Source organism: Musca autumnalis, unplaced genomic scaffold (assembly GCF_047663935.1).
Source record: "Musca autumnalis isolate F117 unplaced genomic scaffold, ASM4766393v1 scaffold_2, whole genome shotgun sequence".
In the NCBI taxonomy this organism is placed as follows: domain Eukaryota; kingdom Metazoa; phylum Arthropoda; class Insecta; order Diptera; family Muscidae; genus Musca; species Musca autumnalis.
In genome coordinates this window covers 70,417,648-70,442,264 of record NW_027411755.1, presented here as the reverse complement: position 1 = coordinate 70,442,264, position 24,617 = coordinate 70,417,648, and the positions used below count along the sequence as shown (strand labels likewise).

Below are 24,617 nucleotides of genomic sequence, written 5' to 3'. Positions count from 1 at the left end.
TTTTTACCAAAAAAAAAAAAAAAATAAAAAGTTTAATTTTTTAAAATTTGATTTGTTTTGTTTAGGAGTTTATCTTAATTGTTTGAAAAACTTCATCATTTTTCGATTTTAAAAATGGGTAGCAATTATTGTACCAGACGGACAATAAATTAACTAAATTGATAATCAAGTAACCACAGCTTAGGAATTATATGAATGGACATCCGAGCCGAATAATCTACGAAATATTAAAGTGATATTCTCTCCAGAAGATGATTATTTAAATACGAAATAGGCTTTGAATTTTAGATATGAAATGTTTATAACTATCGCAGGCACAAAAAACGTCATTCAGTAATACCCTCTAAAGTTGGGATACTAATAGCTATACCTTTTTTAAAATCGTAAAATGAATACGTTTTTAAGATGTTTAAGATCAATTTCTAAAAAAATATTTTTTATTTATTTATTTTTGAAATTTTACCAGTTAGGGCAAGATAATTTTTAATTTTAATTTTTATTAAGTTTCTCGTTTAGAGTTTTTTTTCGTAAAATAACAAATATTTCACACTAATATAAAGGGAAAATTGTATTGACAAATTTTTAAAAAATAAGATATAATAGCAATTATTTTAAATATTAAATCGCAAAAATAGTACGCAAGCCCACTGTGCAAAATTATTTCAAAATTATATTTATTCCTTCATTAGATAACTGATAAAAAATACAAACAAATATTTTCTACTTAGACCAATATTAAAGAAGTTATGAGTATTTCATTCTCTGCAACGTTTAGCCACAAAAAATCTGAAAATATACTAAAATGCTTCGCTGATGAGCAGCATCACAGCAAAAATGAAGAAAATCAAGAGCCCCCTTTTCTGGATATCTTTCATCCCCTTGATCACCCTTTCGATGCTTGCTTGTATCTGTCACCATTCCCTAAACCTGTTACAATAGAAATCCACCGGGATCATATGGAGGATGGTTTAGGTTAAGTTTAAGGATGTGCAGCCATCTAAAAGTATATGTGACTGCTTCACTTGGAGAACATTGGTCCATTGTGTTCATCCTGTGTATAAACAGGTGATGAAGATAGTGTAAAGATGTACATATGTATGTGGTTATTGCTTGTTGGATTAGAGGTGATGATGAGTAGATTACCAGATTGTAGTAGTATCGTTGATCGATTTCTTTGCTGGAAGTAAATAGAAGAGGAAATTGTAGTATTTTTGGGCATTTGCCAAGCCAGGATAAATGCTTGGCAAAGTTGAGCAGGAGAACGGAATCTATGTTAGATAGGATGGTGGTATCTATCTCATATCTGTCAAGTATGCGGTGAATTCTTGTCTGCAACAAGAGACACTTCAACAAGGTACTCCTCATTGACAGTCTCTATCTCCTCTGCACCTTCACACATACTTCAGTAATCAATACCACTGTCATCCCATGGATAGTAACGCTTTATTCCCAGGTCCTCAGGAGGTTAGTATGAGCAGGACAACGGTTACATACTAACAGTGTATGATTTGCGGTTTCAATTCCCAACTTTTTCTAATAGAGTTCATACAAGAGTAGAGTGCAATGAGTCCTTTCTTCGCTCTTTTCTCGATATAACTTTTCCATTTGAGACCATGGTCCAGGACAGTACCGAGATATATTGTTTCTGTAGAAAGCTCCAAAGCAACCCCGTCCAAGACTGGAGACAGAAAAATCGGGAATTTTCCGTTTCTTTGCGAATAGTACAACTTCTCTTCTCCAGGTTTACACCAAGACCATTGTCATGGGCCCATTCTACAAATTGCACCGAAGCATTTTGCATAATTTGCCAATTATCAGCACTACCACGCCATCAGCATAGGCCACCACCTTGGTCTTCAGTCGGTCGAAACACACAAGAATTTCATTCATCAACAAAAGCCATAACAGAGGTGAGAGAACCCCATCCAGTGGTGTACCCCAGTTAAGAGTTTTCCTCAGGGAGCTCTCTCTCTCTCTCTTATGCACGAGTTGAAGATTCTACTTTTCAGCATCTCACAAGGATAGAGATAATTTTCCAACTATCAGCACTACCACGTCATCAGCATATACCACCACCTTAGTCTTCAGCCGGTCGAAACGCACAATAATTTCATTCATCACTAAAAGCCATGACAGATGTGAGAAAACCCCATACAGTGGTTTACCTCTGTTAAAAGTTTTCCTCAGAGAGCTCTCTCTCTCTCTCTCTCTTATGCACGAATTGATTATTCAATTTTTCAGCATCTCATCAACCCATTCCACACGGAGAGGAAATTCTTGTAGTAGTATGGATGGATGGATTCAAGCTTCATATTGTTTAAGGCTCCCTCTATGTCGAGAAAGCCCGCCAGGATGAAGTTTGAATTATCCATGTTTTTCTTTCAACTGACTTGCCCTTGCTAGGCGTGCCGACATTTGCTGATCTGTTTGGGATCTAATTGTGTTCTAATTTTCAAATCTAGTAACCCGTCCTTCGTTTTAATAGAAACTAAGAAAGACTAATTGGTCTATAGTCACGACTTGGGGATGTAGTTCACATTTACCTCTTTCCACAGACCACAGAAAGTAAGAAAAACTAATTGGTCTATAGTCACGACTTGGGGATGTAGTTCACCTTTACACATACCAGATATGTACAAAAAGACCTTATACAGACCTTAAAAATCTCCTACAGGATTGACAGTACTGGGTTTGCAACATTCTGAAGCATTGCTGGTATTATACCACTCGGTCCCGGTCTTGAGCGGTTAGTTAGTCTGTCTATCAGCTGCTCATCTTCAACATTTCGGTTTGACTGTGGCACCATCAAAATCTGCAAAACCGGAAAAGTGAACAAACCCCTGATAGCAGATCCAGAATCTCTTGTCCAGAGTTAGTCCAGCAACCATTGCCCCGTTTGATGCTACCAATAAATTTGGGATCCCCTCCATAGACTCATTAAAACTAACCCAAAAGTTCCGCTTGCATTTCCTGATTTCCCTTTTGCACTTATTGAAATTAGCTTTATAGGCATCGCAGTTCTGACTGAGTTTCGTATTACTGGCTTTATTCTAGGCTTTCCTTCCTTCATATGTAGGATACCCTAGCGCATCGACAAAAAGGTCGCAGTTTCGAGAAATAAATTCTAATTTAAACAGACAATCTTTCAAGATTTTTCACGTAGTGGAACATTTCATTATAATTTTTTGATGCACCCTAATATCCCACAAACATCCACACTAGAAATGACGGTGTACTATAAAAAGGAGCAAATTATTGCTGCTAGCGGCGGCGCAAAAGCAACAACTGCAAACTTCACAACACCCACAATAAATGCCATCATTGTTGTTTTGTATTTTATTTGTTACGATTTGTTTGAGCTACATTCAGTATCAGTTCTTTACCCGTCCATCTGTTTGCCTGTCTGTCCGCCCGTCTTTCACTCTGTTGTGTCTGTGCACATGATGTGCAGGAGTTGTAGAATGCCACCACTGTTGGCATTCTATGTTGGCAATTGCAAACAAGTCAAGTGAATGCGTTTGTTACACTTGAATATATTTTTTTTCTCAAAAGGAAAAACTGTTAGACTAGCTGACGTTTTGTGAAGGATGACTGCTACGAGCTAGGCTGGCTTGGTGTTCATTTGTTCTATGCTTGTTTGTTATGGCAATTCATGCGTTTGTTTTTTGCTTTCTGATGTTTCTTTTTCTGGTTTGTATTTTTATTGCCATGGAAATGGATTCTGTTTGCCCAGATCCAGGCAAATGTCCTTACACGATGTGAATGTAGTTGAATAAAATATATATTTTTGATGCCTTTTGATGATAATGTTGTTGTTGCTGCTGCGGCTGTTGGGTTTGAAAATGTGTGCCAGTTGAAAGAGCAAAGCAGACAAGCTGAATGTCTGACACTCGTTACAAAAACGCATGGAGGCACATAAAGTTGCAAAGTTCGTTTTTACCGGCTCTATATTTCCTTTTGAAATATCTTTACATAGCTAGTTGCATGTTAAAATTATGATAGCTGTAGTGCCAGTGCTTACTCGAGTTGATGTTCTGAAACATTTTGGAAAATGTAACTGTTCTTCGTCATACCTAACTTCAAGGGAAAACAGTTTTGTCCTTTAAGAAAAAAGGTTATTTTAAATAAATAAAATGTTTCATAATAGGAAGAACCGAGGTGGTGTACAAGTCTTTTTAATTGCATAGTCCAATTTGGCGTATGATTTATTGCTCTTGAAATCAGTTATACGTCAGTAATGCCCTTGAATATTTAGAGACTCTTATAAATTTTATAACGATTATAAATAATTTTAAAAATTTTAATTGTTTCTTTTTTATTTTTCCAGGTCATTGATTGGGGTGTTGAACAATGCCGCTCGCTACATGTCCACATCAAATCACCGCCACGCCTACGAGTCGACCCAGCCAGTGTAACACTGCACAAAGGAGATTCGTTGCGTGTTCGTTGCCTTTCACCCGGCAACGATGACATCAAACGTTATGCCCAATTGGGCTACAGTTGGTCACGTAATGGTCAACTATTTCAATCGGATCCAAAAACTGTCATGTGGGAAGATCTCTATCCGGATGGTAGTATTTTGAAAATCAATAATATACAAAAATCAGCAGAATACACATGTGTTGTTTCGAATACCGTTAAACCGGTTTCGAAAAGTGTCTATATAACAGTGATAGATCGTAGCGCCGTACATGTTTGTCATGCTGAAACCGCATATGGGGTCCACTGGCCCACAAGTGCCCCCGGTGGTGTTCCTGTTATCTCCGATTGCCCACGAGGTTTTGAAGGCTTTTCAAAGAGGACATGTGAAAAACGTGATGCTGGCAACACCACCTGGTTGACACCAGATTTTTCCAATTGCATTCGTGATCATTTGCTGAGTATTTATAATAAATTTCGTGCTCTAACATCGGGATTTCAACAAACTAATACATCGGACTTGCTAAAGGCCAGCTTGGATTATACCTTGCACAGATATAAACATTTTTTGCCGGGAGAGGCTGGTTTTCTCATTGATATGTTGCATGAGGTAAGTGAACTTGAAGTAAAGTTTAGATAAATACTAATATTGGGAACATATGCGTATTAGTAATATTAATTGATGTTAATCATTCGCACCATGTAATTTACTATTAATATTAGTTATACGCCATAGAGGTTAAAACGCAACAAATATTTTGTATACGATTTTTTTTAATTTTGATTGTTCACAAAGTAAGTAATCGTCATTTACAATCAACCTTTAAGTCAGGAAAGCCAAACCTACATGTTTCTTTCTAATTGTGGAATACGTGTTAACAGAAGGATTAAGTGCCCTGTCTAAAGGTGGACTCGAAGTTACCGACTTCAAATAAAAACGGCCCGACCAGAGTGTTTTTTTCTTTTTTTGACTTATTAGCTATTGTATTAAAAATTAAATCCAGTCAATCCAAGCAAAAAGCTACGATTAGATTAGATGTCCGATCGATCCAAGGGGCGAACATCGATTTGAACCATATCCAGGGGACGTCACCTAAATTATTATTTGTTTCTGCTCATATATTTTCGTATATAGAGTGAAAATTTATCCCGCATGGTGGTCTGTTCCGAGCTCTTTTAGACCATCCTGGGATAGAGAAGAATCCCGGCCATGGATCTGTTCCACCACATTTCAACATGGATGAGATATAATGGACTACTGCGATAGGACTTATGTTACACAAAGTTATTTGCAGCGTTGCGTTGGTTGGTTGTTGGGTTGTTTTGGGAAAAGATCATACAAGAAGTGGAGTAAGAGGATTTGCCTTCTTTATACTTAAGTCTATGCAGAACAGATACATCTCGATTGAGCCCATTCTAGTGACCCATACATGGAATGTATGGGAGTAGCAGTAAAGAGGGGACTGCCTTTGTGGAAGTCTCTGGAATCCAAGTATGGATTTTGCGGCTGTTTGCATGGAGTGGGCAATATTTTGCCATTGTGTTGTTATGTTATCGGGACAAGGAGTGCTCTCATTAAGCAATTGGGCTAGTTGAGTGGAATATGCTGTGGCTATCTGTTGTGTTTGCAGCCTATCGTACCTTTGCTGCAACAAGGTAGTGGTCCGAATCAATGTTTGCGCCTCGGAACGATCGTACATCCAACACGCTCGATGAATGTCTTCCATCTATCACAACATGATCAATTTGATTACTTGTTCTTTGATCTGGAGACAGCCAGGTGCCCTTATGAATATCGAGATGATTAAATCTGGTACTGCTAACTACCATGTTTTTTTCAGCTGCAAAGTCTATCAGCCTCATACCATTGTCAGATGTTTCACTGTGGAGACTGAATTTCCCGACTGTTGCGCCAAAGATATTCTTCTTTCCAATTTTGACATTAAAATCGCCTAGAATGATTTTAATGTCATGGGCAGGGCAACGGTAATATGTTTCTTCTAAGCGCTCGTAAAATATATCTTTGGTCTGTTCGTCCTTTTCTTCAGTGGGTGCATGAGCGCAAATAAAGCTGATGTTGAATAATTTAGCTTTTATTCGAATTGCAGCAAGTCTTTCATTCACTGGGGTGAAGCTGGATACCAGATGTTTTAGCCTCCGACTAACTACAAATCCGCAACCAAACTCATGCTTTACGTCATGTCAGCCATAAAAGGTGTTGTTGTGACGCCTTTCCCATATGATTCTTCTAAGCGCTCGTAAAATATATCTCTGGTCTGTTCGTCCTTTTCTTCAGTGGGAGCATGAGTGCAAATAAAGTTGATGTTGAAGAATTTAGCTTTTATTCGAATTGCAGCAAGTCTTTCATTCACTGGGGTGAAGCTGGATACCAGATGTTTTATCCTCCGACTAACTACAAATCAGCAACCCAACTCATGCTTTACGTCTTGGCAGCCATAACAGGTGTTGTTGTAACGCCTTTCCCATATGTTTCTTCTAAGCGCTCGTAAAATATATCTTTGTTCTGTTCGCCCTTTTCTTCAGTGGGAGCATGAGCGCAAATAAAGCTGATGTTGAAGAATTTAGCTTTTATTCGAATTGCAGCAAGTCTTTCATTCACTGGGGTGAAGCTGGATACCAGATGTTTTAGCCTCCGACTAACTACAAATCCGCAACCAAACTCATGCTTTACGTCATGGCAGCCATAATAGGTGTTGTTGTAACGCCTTTCCCATATGTTTCTTCTAAGCGCTCGTAAAATATATCTTTGTACATTATTATATATATCTTCGTCCTTTTCTTCAGTGGGAGCATGAGCGCAAATAAAGCTGATGTTGAAGAATTTTGCTTTTATTCGAATTGCAGCAAGTCTTTCATTCACTGGGGTGAAGCTGGATACCAGATGTTTTAGCCTCTGACTAACTAAAAATCCGCAAACAAACTCATGCTTTACGTCATGGCAGCCATAATAGGTGTTGTTGTGACGCCTTTCCCAATCCATCGTATTTCCTGTATGGCAGTAATATCGGCCTTGCACTTTTCAAGTACGTGTGCCAATGCGAAGACTGCACCTTCCCTATAAAGAACATTCCAGGTGCAGATTCGCAGATCATGGTCCTTAAAACGTTTGCGGGGTTCGTCAACTTAAGAGGGATATTCGGCTGCAGATGATCGGGAAAACGTTGTATTCGGTGTTCGGCTGTGAATGATCGCTGATACGATGTATTCGGTGTTCGGTAGTGTGCGTTCGGCTATAGATGTTCGGCTGCAGAAGTTCGGGAACACGATGTAGTCGGATGATGAGTGAAGAGATAAGTTCCGATGTAGATGTTCGGGCATTAGTCTCAAGCTACGGTAGAAACTAGCCACGTGCTACTAACTTTCTAACTACGGAACAGCTAATATGAATGTCCTGTGGAATTGCTGACCCGAAAGCCCCGTGGAACTGCTGACCAGAAATCCCAGTGGAACTGCTGACCCGAAGGTCCAGTGGAACAGCCGACTCAAAATCCCTGTTTATGGGTAGCTCTCAAAAAGTATTCTTAACGCTATAACACCGAGGTGTAAGTTGGCGGATGTAAAACAGTTTTTTGTCTCAACCCCTGTAGCTAACTCTCTGCAGTAGTAAGCTAGCCATTATCAACCATTTCTGAAATACTTCAGTAACCTGGAGTATGAAGTAAATGAGAATTAATAGTCACAAGTACTGACGACGATTGTTGTAAAGTTACACTGGAATGCATTAGATTTTATCTCATTACATGCTATCTCACAGCGGGTGGGTAGGAATGATGCAGAGTATGTTGTTAACTGGATGTTGTATTATATATGTGACCATTTTGTCACGTTACAATACATATATACAAAAACTCTCAAGTCGCATGCGATCGAACAAATATCTAGCATCGTAGACTTCATCTCAATTTAGAGCCATTTTAACCTTTATAATGACTTTAATCTCCTTTTTCCGGCGACCGAAGGACTTTATTTACTGTCATTTTTTTAATGGAACATTCTTCTTGATTTGCGAATATTTTAACCTTTTTGGACTGTCGAAATCTATCTGTTGCAACCATAGGATTAATTGGGATTTCCGAATTTGTATACTCATAAACTTTTCTCTCCTACCATCCTTAGAACCTACTAAATTATATACTTACCAGTAGAAAATTATCCATGTTTTTTATACTGACAGAAATCAGTCCAATTTAAACTGAGGTGTAACCAAAAGAATTTCACGAACATCTGCGCAAGTATAATGGGAGTCTTCCCTTATATTTATTAGTGCAGAGCGATTTTATTATTACACCATTGACTTCTTTTTTGTCGAAAAGCTGGAGCGGCTTAAAGTTCATTGTACAATATATGTAGAGAAGTTTTACATCTCAGAAACAATCAGAAATGTGAAAGATATCAACGAGTTTTAACCACCGCCCCAGTTTCCCAATGCCGAATTTATTTTTTCTGATTTCATTCCGGTGAGAAGACATACCTATGAAGAGTAACGTATACGATTTCCATTTCAAGCGGTCATTCATCATACGTTCCGATGTCCATTTCAATTAATATTAGTTATACGACACCTTAGCTTTTCATTTGGATTTAAAAGTAAAGACTAATATGACATTATTTTTGCTATTTTAAATTTTTCTAATGCAATTTAAAATATTCTCAATTATAGAAAACTCCATTTTCCCATTTGTCATAACAATTCCGAAAACAAAAATAAACTTGGCTTTCGAACTCTCAGACAACCACAAATTGTGACATCTTTTTTCCCGGAAGAAAAACTTAGTTTTTTGTTTTAGACACCTAATTTTTGTTCTGTTGTAAGTGCGTGTGATTCCATATAAGTCTGTACAGATATGTACGTGTGGCTACTTCAAAGTTTTGACTTTTCAAAAGTCTTCCAAGAATTATTACAAATGTTGCATTTTTAGTTTTGTGTGACACTTTATGGTTTCACCAATGGGGAAATGGCATGAAGAGGGAGAAAGAAAAAAAAAACGTTAGCAAAAACTAAGGGAGAGACACACAGTTACTTCAAATGAAAATGGAGACAATTGGAGGAGTGGGCAATTTTTGTCATACAAACACCATAATCATGTTTGTTAAAAAAATATGAGGAAGTCCAAAATATTTATATTATCACAAAGAAAAGCAAAAAATGTAGAAGTTTTGGTTTGGATGCCAGTGCCCTTACACACAGAAGCTTGTGAAAATACCGGCTAGACAACGTTACGCAAATATCAGGCCGTGATATCAAAACTCTGGCCATACAGCGCACATTTCTCACCACGGGTTGAACTCCTCAATACTATTTTCCTTCCATAAATTGTAAAAATCAAAAGAAATTTAGGAAACATCTCCATAAGTTGTGTCAGAATCGGTAATAGGAAGGGACCTTATAAATACATAGTTACTAGCCGAAAATTTGTCGTATAATACAAACATTGAGTAAATTTTTCTCCAAATTTATAACGAACCGAAGGTTTTGATAGTCTTAGAAAACTAGATTTAATTGCAATGCAATACTGTGACGACTAGAACAAAAACAAGACCCTTTCAATCTCATGGGTCAAATAATTGCAATCAATCTCAAATAATTTCAAAAAAAGTGTAAACCAATTGATGTATGTCTGTGTCGTATACTTCACATTAAGTTATCACATTCATTATACGCCATTGAATTTCAATTAATATTACTAATACGCCCAACATCAATGAAAAAATATTCCCCCACAAAATATTTAAAAACATATCTATGCAACAGTTTGCAAATTAAAATCCATATATTTATAAAAGTTTTAATTAAACCATTTTATGGTCATGTCTATAAACATAACTCTCATTTTGTCTGGATTTTTTTCAATTTAAAATAATTCTCATTTTCATTTCTGTCTGTTTTTTTTTTTTTCAACATTCCCACCATTTACAGCTCGATAATTATTTGCAATTGAAAGGCACTCAACTGGAACGTGAAATGGCTGCTGAGATAATTTTGCATATTTTAGATAAAGTCATGCAAAATCCACAATCATTGAACAGTCAACAGGTATGCTTTGCTATTTTTGGTTGGCCAACCAATGTTTTTATCTCTGTTTATTTTTCATTCATTCTTCTTGTTGCTTATTTATCTGTGGTTGTTTGTATTGTTAATACATGGTGGTAAGGTAAAAAAAAAACACACTCATACACAAACAATATTATTTAAATATTTATGACACATATTTCAACAGACCAGCGAACCGTAAACACAAACAATCAACATATAAATCAACACAACAATTTTCAACAATGCATATTTTAAAATAACAAAGACCACATATCGCCGCAGTAAAATAGTTGACTTTGGTGGACAGGTGGTCAAATTCTGTTGATATTCTATGTAATATTCTAATTGAATATATTTGATGGACACCATAAACGTCATCATCGACGGTATATTTGTTATATTTGAAAACAATAAAATAAATGGATTTTATACACTTACTAGCAGACCCCTGTCCGCGTTGCTGGCCCGTCGTAATGAGTTTTAATGACAACATTTTATCGACTTTATGCTTGAAAATTAAAAAATAAGTATTTTCTACCTCACTTCTTTGGTCTATTGTCAAACCGAGAAGGATTTTTTGTCTGTAACCTTTCTTTTCTCTTACGGACTTTGTCGGATTTTTTCGCCAATTTATGCTTTTTAGGATTTATTATCGTCCATGTCCCTGTCTTTATCCTAAAGCGATCTAATTTTAAAGGTTAAAAAGTGGTTAAATCGAATTCTCCCGCTTATTGAGACTTATATGTTTTAGCTTTTCATGGCTGATGGACCGTTGAACCTCACCATTCAAGTAAATTTGTCAATATATAGTTTTTCTTGATCGGGGGCGCAACCACCGTTGTCTCGAAAACTAATTTGCAACCCGATGCACTCATAAGTTTAGCAAATATAGCGATTATAAAATAATAGGCCCCGAAATTCGTCTACAAATATATAGCATTTTGGACCACGGGACATTCCTGAACATTTTCTGAATATTAGGTTCAGTAGTTTTGGAAAAATAATGTTTTGAAAAGAGTGGGCGTGGTCATCAGTTTTCAAGATATAATCTTGGCTCCAAATATGTACCTAGGGTGCACACAACTTCATTGTCTACCAAAATGTATGCTGAAACCTATATAATCATACATTTGGCTTATATATAGCGTTTAACAGAAAGGCATGGGGAAGGTACCCCACCTCTTCCGAAATTCATAATATATACATAGCAACGGCAAACATTGAGCTTTTGTCGCAAATTTTATGGAAATCCCTTCAGTAGTATTGGAGTTATGACATATTAAAAAAAAACAGGCGTGGTCGGGCCTATATGCCCTAAAGAAGTACCTAGATTGTAGATTAATCCGTAAATTTTTAATCCGATACATGCATAATTTTTGCAAATATAACGTTTTTTAAAAATATCGCATAGGGGAGGTACCCCGCTCCCTCTGGAATTCAATAAAATATGTAACCTGTTTTCGGGGGGCGTGGTAAACTTTTCTTTCCAAAAAACCTAAGTTGGGTTATGACAGCATTTGATTTTAATTCATAAAGGTAAGGCGTTTTTTTTTTCAAATATGCCCCCTTCAAAATTCAAGAAAATATGCCCGTACATTCCCTGACATTTTCAGGAAAATCGGTTCAGTAGTTTTGTAGATGTAACATATTTTAAAAAGTGGGTGTGGTCAAGTCATTGGATCCTAAAAAAGTGGGTAAGATCTTCCGAAATAGATACATTCGTAATTATTGTAAATATAACATTTTTAAAAAAGTAGGGTATAGGGGAAGTACCCCGCCCCTTCCGAAATTCAACTGAATTTGTAGCCTATTTTAAGCGGGGGCCATCCTTGTACATTCCCTGTCAATTTCAGGAAAATCGGTTCAGTAGTTTTTGTAGAAATGATAAAAATTGAAAATTGAAAAAAGTGGGCGTACATTTTCTTTGCATAAAAAATATCGAAATCGGTCCAGCCGTTCTCAACTGATGCCATGACCAACGAACGACATTTGATTTTTATTTTTAAAGATTTAAAAGTTTAGACAAATCGCGATTTCCTTGAAAATCCCTTCAGTAGTTTTGTAGATATAACCTAATTAGAAAGTGAGCGTGGTCGGATCTTAAGTCCCAAAATAAGTACGTAAGGTTGGAGACACAATCGCCATTGACTCGTAAATAAATTCCGAAACCGATACATTCGTATTTGTTGCAAATATTGCATTTTTACAAACATAGGGCATAGGGGAAGTCCCGCCCGATCCGAAAGTCAAAAAATATGTAGCCTATTTTTATCGGCGACCAACCCTGTACATTCTCCGAAAGTTTCAGGAAAATCGATTCAGTAGTTTCGTAGATATAACATATTTAAAAAAGTGGGCGTTGTCCAGTCTTAATGCCCCAAATAAGCACGTAAGGTCGGAGACACAATCGCCATTGACTCGGAAATTAATTTTCAAAGCGATACATTTGTAATTGTTGCAAATATTGCATTTTTACAAAAATAGGGCATAGGGGAGGTACCCCGCCCGATCCGAAATTCAACCAAATGTGTAGCCTATTTCAACAGGGGGCCATCACTCTACGTTCCCTGAAAATGTCAGGAAAATTTGTTGAGTAGTTTCGTAGATATAACATATTTATAAAAGTGGGCGGAAAAGAGGGCGTGGCCAATTTTTCTTTGCATAAACACCTAAACTGGACTATGACTAACATTTCCACAAAAAATTATCCAAATCGCTCCAGCCGTTTTCAACTGATTCAATTACCAACAAACGACAATTGAGTTTTATATATAAAGATGTATGTATATAAACATAAAATGCAGGTCCATAGAACACCCTTATATAGAACAGCCTACTACAGTCTTCCATTTTTAAAAAGACCATTATTGTGGTATTGTATTCTAAAAAAGATCCTTATGGTGGTCTGCTATTCCATTCTACCCCCACCCTAGGGGGCGTCTATGGAATAGAATATCACAGTTGGGGGCTTCTACAGAATATAAGCATGTAGTACTTGATATGTTTGATAGAAAACGCTTGGAGCTGGTATGGTGATTATCAATGTTATACATAAATATCGACATAGTAAAACGTATTGATTTACATTCATTAAGAAGACGTATCTCTCTACCTCTGCCAAAACATTACATTCAAATAAAAAAACAGTGTTGCGGTTCGGCGTGTTAGTCTATCTTATTGTTGCCTTATGAATGACAATTATACTGCTTTTTGTTCCAGAATAAATCCCCTTGTATCACTATAACGAAATACATTTCATTTCAACGGAGTAACCAAAATATAAATATATTATATATTGTTTTAAAATATATTATTTCGTAACCATATTTATATACCTGTATATAATGCACTGCACAATTTCGCTTAAAGCTTCTTAAAAGAACACCTGTATTATTATCGTTTCTCTTTCACCCACCTTGTTGATTCTTGTGCAACAGTTGCAAAGATCTCGGGCATTCAAATTGGATGGCAGTTTAATTAAATTCTGAGAAATGTGTTACGATTGGAAAAATGTGTATACTCCCACTCGTATATGTATGTCCTGTCGTGTTTGCTAATTTAATAATAATAGAAGGAAAATTAATTATATTCTGTTGAAGACCCCTACAGCGGCCTTTAATTCTACAGACGACCCCAACGGTGGTATTCTATTTTATAAAAAAACTTTTCTCCATAGAAGATCCCTACGGTGGTCTTCTACTTTATAGAAGATCATTACGGTGGTCTTCTGTATAATAGAAGATCACTACGGTGGCCTTCTATTTTACAAAGAACCTCTACGATAGTTTTCTATTCTATAGAAGACTTGTACGGTGATTTATGTCCTATAGAAGAGACAAAACCAGCGGGTTCTGTTCTATAGAATACCAATACCCGATGGTCTTCTATTTTGGAGAGGGCTGTTAACCGATGGTCTTATCTTATATCAAAAACGGCTGAACCGATTTTCTTGAAAATTTCAACGAATGTACGGGAAACACCCTTGGTGAAAATAGGGTATATATTTTTTCGCACCCATGCCTTACTTTTTTAAAACAACTTTTTTACCACGTCCACTTTTTATTACAGTGTTTTATTTAACTTGCTTTGGTGTGTGTTTAGTTCAAATCTGGTAACTCATTTTTAACACGGTTGCATTTGACCAATCGAACTAAAACTTTGCACACTTTTCAGATTTGGATGACAATACACGAATATGAAATCAAAACCAATATTGGTCCATTTTTACAGTGTTGTACAGTGTTCAATTTTACATGCTTATCAAATCTGGTAACTCATTTTTAACACAGTTGTAATTGACCAAGCGAACTAAAACTTTGCACACTTTTCAGATATGGATGACAATACATGAATATGAAATCAAAACCAATATTGGACCATTTTTACACTGCTTTACAGTTTTTTATCTAATTTGCTTTTCAAATCTGGTAACTCATTTTTCACACAGTTGTAGTTCATCAATCGAACTAAAACCTTGTACACTTTTCAGATTTGGATGACATTACATGAATATGAAACCAAAACCAATATGGGTCCATTTTTTCCTGTAGCTCCCATCCAGCAGTACCACTCGATTTAAAGTATTTCATCGTCTTTTAAACCCGTATTGGCTGTTTTTGACAAATAGGGTTTCCAATGGTACCCATTAAAAATTATGGACATAGGTCCAGGTTTTGGTATAGCCCCCATATAGCGGTACCGCCCGATTTCAAGTGTTTTAAGGATTTTATCTTCATTTTTATACCTAATTGCGTGTAACTTGGCATTTGGAGATCCCAGTGCTACAGAAATTTCTCCACCAAAAATTGTGACATAGGTCCAGGTGTTGGTATAGCCCCCATATTACGGCTCAACCCAATTTCAAGTGTTTTTTGTCTTAATTTTTGGGTCGAAATGGCTGTAACTTTGATTTCGAGTTCCCAACTTCTCCACCAAAAATTGCGGACATAGGTCCAGGTTTTGATATAGCCCCTATAAATAGTACCACCCAATTTTAGGCATTTTAAAGTTTGTATCTACATTTTCGGCCTAAATTGGTTATGTGGCATTGAGTCGTGTAAGATCGCTGAATGGATTAAGAATAGAAGAACTGGATTGCTCGAAACTAACAGGAAAGAAGCCATGCAATAATGAAGGGTTACCTGAAATCAATAGGATGAGAAACTACCAACCTTCTTTATTTGCTATTTCGATTTTCGAATGTAAGCGACCATACAATTATATCGAGGTACATTTCATTTACTTATTTATATACATATTTTGATATTATTTAGTACTATATATTTATAAGTTATTAACAATTATCTCAAAAGTTTTTCTATTTCTTTCCGCATTTAGAAGGTTTGCCGAATTATTATATTTTGTCCATTCTTCTGTGTTCTTTAGCCAGGTCATCTCTTTTCGGCCTCTGGTACGCCGACCTTCAACTGTTGCTTTCAGGATTTTTTGCAATAATCTATATTTTACATTTCTCATGATGTTTCCCAGATATGAGGTTTTTCTTTTTTTGATTGTAGCTATGAGTTCTCTTCTTTGATTCATTCTTATCAATACTTCGGCATTTGTCACGTGCGCAGTCCATGGTATTTTTAAAACTCTGCGGTAGACCCACATTTCGAAGGCTTCCAATCGTCGTATATCAGCAGCTTTAATAGTCCACATCTCCACGGCATACAGTAGAACTGACCAGATGTAGCATTTTTTTAAACCTTGCTTTTGAACTTTCTTATATTTAAAAATTGCATCTCTTGCCATCTCTATCCGACATCGTATTTCCTTCGAGCAATCCCATTGGTCATTAATAAGTACACCCAGGTATTTGAAGGTCTGTACTCTCTCCACATATGCATTATTTATTTTTAATTTAGCTTCATTATGTTGATTTTTTTACTAACAATCATTAGCTTTGTTTTGTTAGTATTAATTTTTAGTCCATATGATTCGCTACATAAGGTGAGTTGGGTTACTAATTTCTAGAGTCCTGATATACTATCAGCGATTATAGTAATATCATCTGCATATCTAATGTTGTTTATAAAGGTGCCGTTTATTTGTATTCCTTCTCGGATATTTGTAGTGGATTCTTGGAAAATTCTCTCTGAGTATATATTAAATAGGAGCGGAGATAAAATACATCCTTGTCTGACTCCTCTTGATATTGATATCTCATCTGTCAGATTTCCATTGACATTTATCTGTGCAGTTTGCTGCCAGTATAAGTTTCTAATGCACCGGATTTCTTTATCATCAATTCCGGTAGACACAAGTATTTTCATTAACTTATCGTGTTGCACTGTGTCAAATGCTTTCTCATAATCTATGAAGCACAAGAAAATGTCCTTGTGAACATCTCGGCATTTTTGTATTACGATCTGGACACAAAGTAGAGATTCTCTCGCCCCCATCCCTTTCTTAAAGCCAAATTGATTTGATCCCATAGCTTGTTCGCATTTTAGATATATTCTTTTGTGAATAATTCGTAGAAATATTTTAAGGGAGTGGCTCATTAGGCTGATTAGGCGGTAGTTGCTACACTGTTTGGCGTGACATTTTTTAGGAATCGCTATAAACGTTGATTTTAGCCAGTCTTGTAGGTAGAAGCCTTTATTGTATATGTGGTTCATCAAACTTGTCAAGAGATCAATGTTTTTTCGTCAATCATTTTTAGCAATTCAGCGGGAATTTCGTCCGGTCCCGTTGCTTTCCTTTTTTTCAGTGATGTTATAGCACTTTCAACCTCCATCTTCCTGATACTTGATCCAGTCAACGGTTCTGGTGTTTGTTCATTAAAATATGTTATGTTATTATCAGTAAATAGAGTAAATAGATTATTAAATATGTAATGTTAAATATGTATCCAAAACTACTGAACCGATTTTCCTGAAAATTACAGAGAATGTATAGGGGTGAATGTGCCTTATGTGCCTTATTTTTTAAATGCGCTATAAATGTAAAATTTACAAACGTGTCCGACCCTGTGTACATATTTTAGGCATAAGACCCGACCAAGTCCACTTTCTTAAATCTATTAAAATGGAAATGCCAGATGTTATGCATAACGAAGCTTTGGTCTTATAGGAAAGCAAGACCTTTATAGAAGACCCCTACCGCGGTCTTCTATTCTATAGAAGACCCCTACCGAGGTCTTCTATTCTATGGAAGACCCCTACCGAGGTCTTCTATTCTATGGAAGACCCCTACCGAGGTCTTCTATTCTATAGAAGACCCCCACCAAGGTCTTCCATTCTATAGAAGACCCCTACCGAAGTCTTCTATTCTATAGAAGACCCCTACCGACGTCTTCTATTCTATAGAAGACCCCTACCGACGTCTTCTATTCTATAGAAGACCCCTACCGAGGTATTCTATTCTATAGAAGACCCCTACCGACGTCTTCTATTCTATAGAAGACCCCTACCGACGTCTTCTATTCTATAGAAGACCCCTACCGACGTCTTCTATTCTATAGAAGACCCCTATCGACTTCTTTTATTCTATAGAAGACCCCTACCGAGGTCTTCTATTCTATAGAAGACCCCTACCGAGGTCTTCTATTCTATAGAAGACCCCTACCGAGGTCTTCTATTCTATAGAAGACCCCCACTGAGGACGAACTTCAGCTCGTCTATAAAGACGAACTTCAGCTCGTCTATAAAGACGAACTTCAGCTCGTCTATAAAGACGAACTTCAGCTCGTCTATAAAGACGAACTTCAGCTCGTCTATAAAGACGAACTTCAGCTCGTCTATATAGACGACCTTCATCTCGCCACTAGTTCGTCCATAAAAATTATTCCTGATTTACCTGATAGAAACAGACTCTCTGCTTCAGAGCGTACTTAAATACTCCTTTCATCCATTTTTGATGCTCCCAAAATTTAATTTATAAATACTCCATTTAACTCGTCTATAATGATGTCCTTAGGCTCGTCCATGAATCTTACATTCAACTCTCTGACATGATTTAAATGCTGAAATTTAGGCTATACAATTTTAAAGTTTAAATTTTCAATTATTCTAATATTTAATTTAATTATTTTTTTGGTTTAAATTTTTAATTACTTCAATATTTAGCAACATAAATAAATTCACCAGTTTTTAATTACCATGAGTCTGAACAAAACCCCCGCAAAACGAACGGCCGAGATAAAAACAAAAAGAGAAAACAATCAATTCCATAAAAATAATTTCCACTTCACATATTGATTTTACTCGATTGGAAAATATGTATACTTTTCTGTCTGGTAAATAAGTTTTCCTCATGTTTAAATAACTGAAACTGATAGAGTTTTCCGTGAGAGTTTACAGTATTGAACACAATGGAATTGACTTCGTCGTCATGGGTGGTGTGAGTGAGAATTTTAATCTTCGTATAATATTTCTGGACACACAGTACATCACATGTACACAAGTACTCATGGATAGAGTTTGTTAACACTTTGATGTTATTCATCGGTTACTTTTTTGTTTTCCTTTGCAATTTTTGTCGGAGTGGTTGGTTTCAGTTTGAAGTCCTAGAAGCTGGAAAGTTTTTGTAATTTTCATATTGTAAATGGAGTTGATATGCATTTCATCTGAGGCGAAATAGTTTTGTTTTTATTGTAGTATTTATTTTATTAGGGGATTCAAATCGATTTTCGGTTACTGCGCACGCAGAAATATAATAAAATAAAATATATCGGAAGAAATGATTGTTTTGTTTTTTATTTTATGTTATTTTATTATATTATATTTTTTATATTTTATTTTGTTTTAATTCATTTTATTTTCCATATTATTTACATACCCACATCGAAATTATTCAAACATTCCATATCAGCAATTTAAAATCACTTAAATAATTCAAAATAAATCCTCTTACACTCATATCACTCCGTACACCATTCTAAGCACTCTTTCACCATTCTGGCTAAAAAATTTCAACAAAACATAAATAAAAAAACAACAATAAGGAACCTTGACAATCCCAAATGAAAGTCCACTCTCCTCATTCGTGCTTCCTGCAACGTGGATATAATTTATGGGCCTAAGGTTCTTTGTTTCTTTGAAATAAATATTGTTTGCCATCTTCACCTGTTCAACAACAATGGTAGATTGTGTAAATCTGGGCTTATACGTTTAATACTCTCATGCTCTCATTTTATCACACAATCACCAAGCTATTCCTCATCGCTTTCTATTGTTTACAATGATGTCGGGAGTGATAAAAGTGCCACGCCACCATGAAACAAAAGTGAACGAACCATCATCATTAGGTGTGAGTCTTTGGAAAATAGTTTCCTTTTATTACCACGGAACATATTAACCTCCCTCCCTATTAACCTTCGTTTTACCGTTCATTTTGTCCAGCAATGATGTTAAAACACGTTTTTTTCCTTTGTGCGTATGCCTTAAAGGTCTTCCCTAAAATGTTTGGTAGGCGTTTATTTGACCTTAATAAAAACTCATAAATTATTTCCAGTCTACTGTTAAAGCACAAAAGTGAAAGATTTTTTCCTTTGACAAATTATTCTCTGAACTTAAATCTGTTTTGTGTTATGTTTTTCTTTTCTTCTGCTTTTCACATAATTCAATTATTTATTTAAGTCAAACAAAGAAAACATGAATTATGATTTTATTTGTTTTGTGATCTTTGATAATGCGTACATTTCAAAAGTTAATTCAAAATAAATATTTGTTAGGAAATAAGGTAAATAACATTAGAATACAAAATGGATAATGTAATAACTTTAAATTAATAACAACAATTGCAATGGTTCCACTTTGGACCATTGTGTTCATCATGTATAGGTTTTGAAGATGACAATGAGAAGATTCCACGGTTATTGTTTGTTGAGATTACTTAGAGAGCTCCTAGAAAGTGGTTGACCTTCATAGAGCTTCCAGTTCTATCCCGCAGGTACCTGTTCGGAGATCCACTGTATGGGCTTCACTTACTTCTCGATAAGGCGGATGAGGTCTATATTTCACCAGAAAAAGCCTCCTGTCAGAGTACGTAGTTGATACTACTACCAGTTTTAATTCCATACAAATCGGGACTGATCACCCGGTGCGTCACAATCTGTGAATAGGGAGAATGTAACACAATAGCTGGAAGATTAAACAGTATAATCGCCACAATTACATGGAAGTAGCTTTCTCGCTGCTGGGGGCGAGTTCTATTCAGTTCTTCCGCTCTGGAGCCAGAGAACGACAACCTATTTATGTGTAAAAGTTATAAAAATCCGTGATGGTGTGGAGAGTTGAGATTCCCCACTTCCCTCCAACGCCTGCGCTACCTGAGAAGGGTCCTCAGGTTGGATCTCCTTTCGAGACTATCCTTGCGGAATCTATATCTTATAGGAAATTGACAGCGTATATCGCATATCTACCCATTAATCGAAATTAATGTTAAAACCGTGTAGTGATCCGTAGTGAGTTCCACAGTGATCTGCATTCCTTACATATCGAGTAAGAGTAGGGCAATGGTTCTACGTTGGGAGCTCGCAGTCTAGATTGCATGGAATATGTTACATTCAGTTTGCATAAGCTATCTGCAGTGCGCCTTCTCAATATACATAGATTTCACGAAGTTTGCTCATATAGTAGCTTGCTTGGAGGATTAGGGACCTCATACAGCAGATCAAGGACAAAACGAAAGGTCAGTGGCGTCCTCCATTTCTCAATTTAGCTCATTTTTAACAAGGGCTGTTCCCATTTAAGATGGAGAACACGGTACATAACCTTACTCGCCTTATTTTAATATAAATAAGATTTCTGGACTGGGGTCATGTCTGTATCTGATTCCAGGACCAGCCGCCTTGCAGATTTGTCTGCACAAAGCTAAGCTCTGACTGCTTCCCTTCTAGTAGAGCTTCGGAGGGATTCGGAAACAACTGAAAATCGGCGTTCTGCTTCTTCTACTAACTTCAGAATCCTGTCCATCTCCATAAAAAGGATAAGTACCTATATTGAAGGTGTAGTCCCAAGCGGGATTCCAGCAACAGGTATGACCGCAAATTACTGTATTTGCCAAAGTGAGCCTATGGCATTAACTGCTTAAGTGAGGATATCAACCGATTACTTATTCTACCTCGCCATTCTTCGGAAAGGAGTTTAAAATTCTCCAACATCGCATCGGAACACCGAAGTTCTGTTTTCGACAATATCCTGTCCAGTTCAATGGAAGTAGCAGGTACCCATACTGAGGATAAAACCTACACCGGATTGCAGCAACAGTACGGCCGGCGAATTACTGCCTTCGGAAAGTGAGCTGATGCCATTAACTATGGCGTAAGGAAATCAACCGATTCCTCATTATCGCAGTTAATGACTTTGTACAGGGCTGATCCAAATTGTCCCTGTCCCTTTGAGGACCCTCGATTAGCAACCAACTGACACGTCAAATGCGATCTCCCTGCAATCGTAACATCATTCGGGGCCAACCGTCCCTCAGTTTTCTCATTGTGCTTTGGGTGAGACGAACAAGGTTCCTGTGATGAACTGAGCTTAAACTAACCTCGCTGGCCTTCACAGACGTGATCTTCTCGTCACAATGACAAACCAGACATACAAATGGGCCGGTTGTGACAGCATTTACTTCATCGCGGCAAGCTGCTGATGCAGCCATTGGTAGCAGTCTTGAGCAGCCATTGGTCAGATCATGAGCACAGTTTTGTCATTACGCTTCGGGTTAGACGAGCAAGGTTCTTGGGGAGTACTGAGCTTCCACTAACTTTGCTTGCCTTTGCAGACGTGTACAAGGTACGTAGGTCTATTTAGTAGAGATATTCTCAATATTCTTTATCGTCATAGAAGCATAAGAAACAGATAGATACTGTTCTTCGCGTCATGCTGCTGAAACAAACATTGGCAGCAGACTTGTTGCCAACCCTCAGCTCATTAAGGACTAATAGTCGCACAGCTTTATTAGGCTTCGGGTAATTCGCGGGAAGAACTAAGCTTCCATAATGCTTGTCATGCAGGCGTACAAGGCTGTGGAAAGGCACACGGAACAGACGAATGGATCGGTTGTGACAGTGTCGACTTTCTTGCGGAAGGTTGGTACTCCACATAATACCTTACCCACTTGCCGTGGTTTCGAGTGGATCAACTGCAGCGTTTAAAGGGTTCGACGCTGTCAAAGACATATCATTTTCCGTCTGCCCGCGTTGGCTGGTTTCTGTCCTCCCACCAGCTGTTTAACCTCCATAACCCAGGTGGAAGCTAAGCGTAGGACCCTTGCAAAACCACCTAAGAAATTTTTTGTAAAAGACTGGGACTTACCCACCCACATAAAAGACTGTGACCTAGTCACGTTGGTATTGGTATTTGCATTGAGAGGAGGAACGAGTTTATCGAAGCACCCCTGCCTTTGGAAAGCGATTATCGAAGCACCCTTTTTTTGGAAAGGGTCTATCGAAGAACCCTTTCAGTTGGAATTTCCATTGAAAATTGTCTTTTGAAGCACGCTTTCCTTTGGAAGGGGTCTATCGAAGCACCCTTTCCTTTGGAAGGGGTCTATCGAAGCACCCTTTCCTTTGGAAGGGGTCTAACGAAGCACACTTTCCCTTGGAAAGGCTCTATCGAAGCACCCTTTCCTTTGGAAGGGGTCTATAGAAGCGACCTTTCCCTTTGGAACGGGTCAATCAAGCTCCCTTTCCTTTTGCAAGGGCCTATCGAAACACCCTTTCCTTTGGAAAGTTTCTATCGAAGAAATCTTTGCCTTGGAAAGGGTGTATCGAAACATCCTTTCCTCTAGAAAGGGTCTATCGAAACACCCTTTCCTTTGGAAAGGATCTATCGAAGCAACTTTTCCTTTGGAAAGGGTCTATCCAAGCACCCTTTTCTTTGGAAAGGGTCCATCGAAGCACCCTATCCTTTGGAAGGGGTCTATCGAAGCACCCTTTCCTTTGGAAAGGGTCTATCGAAGCACCCTTTCCTTTGGAAACAGCCTATCGAAACACCCTTTCCTTTGGAAAGGGACTATCGAAGCACCTTTTCCTTTGGAAAGGGTCTATCGAAGCACCTTTTCCTTTGGAAAGGGTCTACCCTTTTCTTTGGAAGGGGTCTATCGAGGCACCCTTTCCTTTGAAAGGGGTGTATCGAAACACCCTTTCCTTTGTAAAGAATATATCGAAGCACCCTATCCTTTGGATATGGTCTATCAAAGCAACTTCTCCTTTGGAAAGGGTCCATCGAAGCACCCTTTCCTTTGAAAGGGGTGTATCGAAACACCCTTTCCTTTGTAAAGAATATATCGAAGCACCCTCTCCTATCGAAGCACCATTTTCTTTGGAAAGGGTCCACCGAAGCACCCTTTCCTATCGATGCACCCTTTCCTTTGGAAAGGGTCTATCGAAGCACCCTTTCCTTTGGAAAGGGACTATCGAAGCACCTTTTCCTTTGGAAAGGGACTATCGAAGCACCTTTTCCTTTGGAAAGGGTCTATGGAAACACCCTGTTCTTTGGAAAGGGTGTATCGAAGCACCTTTTCCTTTGGAAATGGGGTCTATCGAAGCACCCTTTCCTTTGGAAAGGGGGTCTATCGAAGCACCCTTTCCTTTGGAAAGGATATATCGAAGCACCCCATCCTTTGGAAAGGGTCTATCGAAGCCCCCTATCCTTTGGAAAGGGTCTATCGAAGCCCCCTATCCTTTGGAAAGGGTCTATCGAAGCCCCCTATCCTTTGGAAAGGGTCTATTGAAGCACCCTTTCCTTTGGAAAGGGTCTATCGAAACACTCTTTCCTTTGGAAATGGTCTTTCGAAGCACCCTTCCTTTAGCAAGGGTCTAACGAAGCATCCTTTCCTTTGGAAAGGGTCTATCGAAGCACCCTTTCCTTTGGAAACGGCCTATCGAAACACCCTTTCCTTTGGGAAGGGACTATCGAAGCACCTTTTCCTTTGGAAAGGGACTATCGAAGCACCTTTTCCTTTGGAAAGGGTCTATGGAAACACCCTGTTCTTTGGAAAGGGTGTATCGAAGCACCTTTTCCTTTGGAAATGGTCTATGGAAACACCCTGTTCTTTGGAAAGGGTGTATCGAAGCACCATTTTCTTTTGGAAAGGGTCTATCGAAGTAGCATTTCCTTTGGAAGGGGTCTATCAAAGCACCCTTTCCCTTGGAAAGGGTCTATCGAAGCACCTATTCCTTTGGAAAGAATAT

General features: G+C 37.6%; 1 protein-coding gene across 1 annotated transcript in view; it reads left to right on the top strand.

Annotated features, from left to right (window-relative positions):
* LOC141394063 (uncharacterized) overlaps positions 1–24,617 on the top strand; it is a 917,654-nt gene that overhangs the window by 735,158 nt on the left and 157,879 nt on the right. Inside the window, exons 12-13 of the mRNA XM_073967887.1 lie at positions 4,328–5,029; positions 10,358–10,474. Of these exons, the coding sequence (XP_073823988.1) occupies positions 4,328–5,029; positions 10,358–10,474 (819 nt within the window). The remainder of the gene's footprint in view (positions 1–4,327; positions 5,030–10,357; positions 10,475–24,617) is intronic.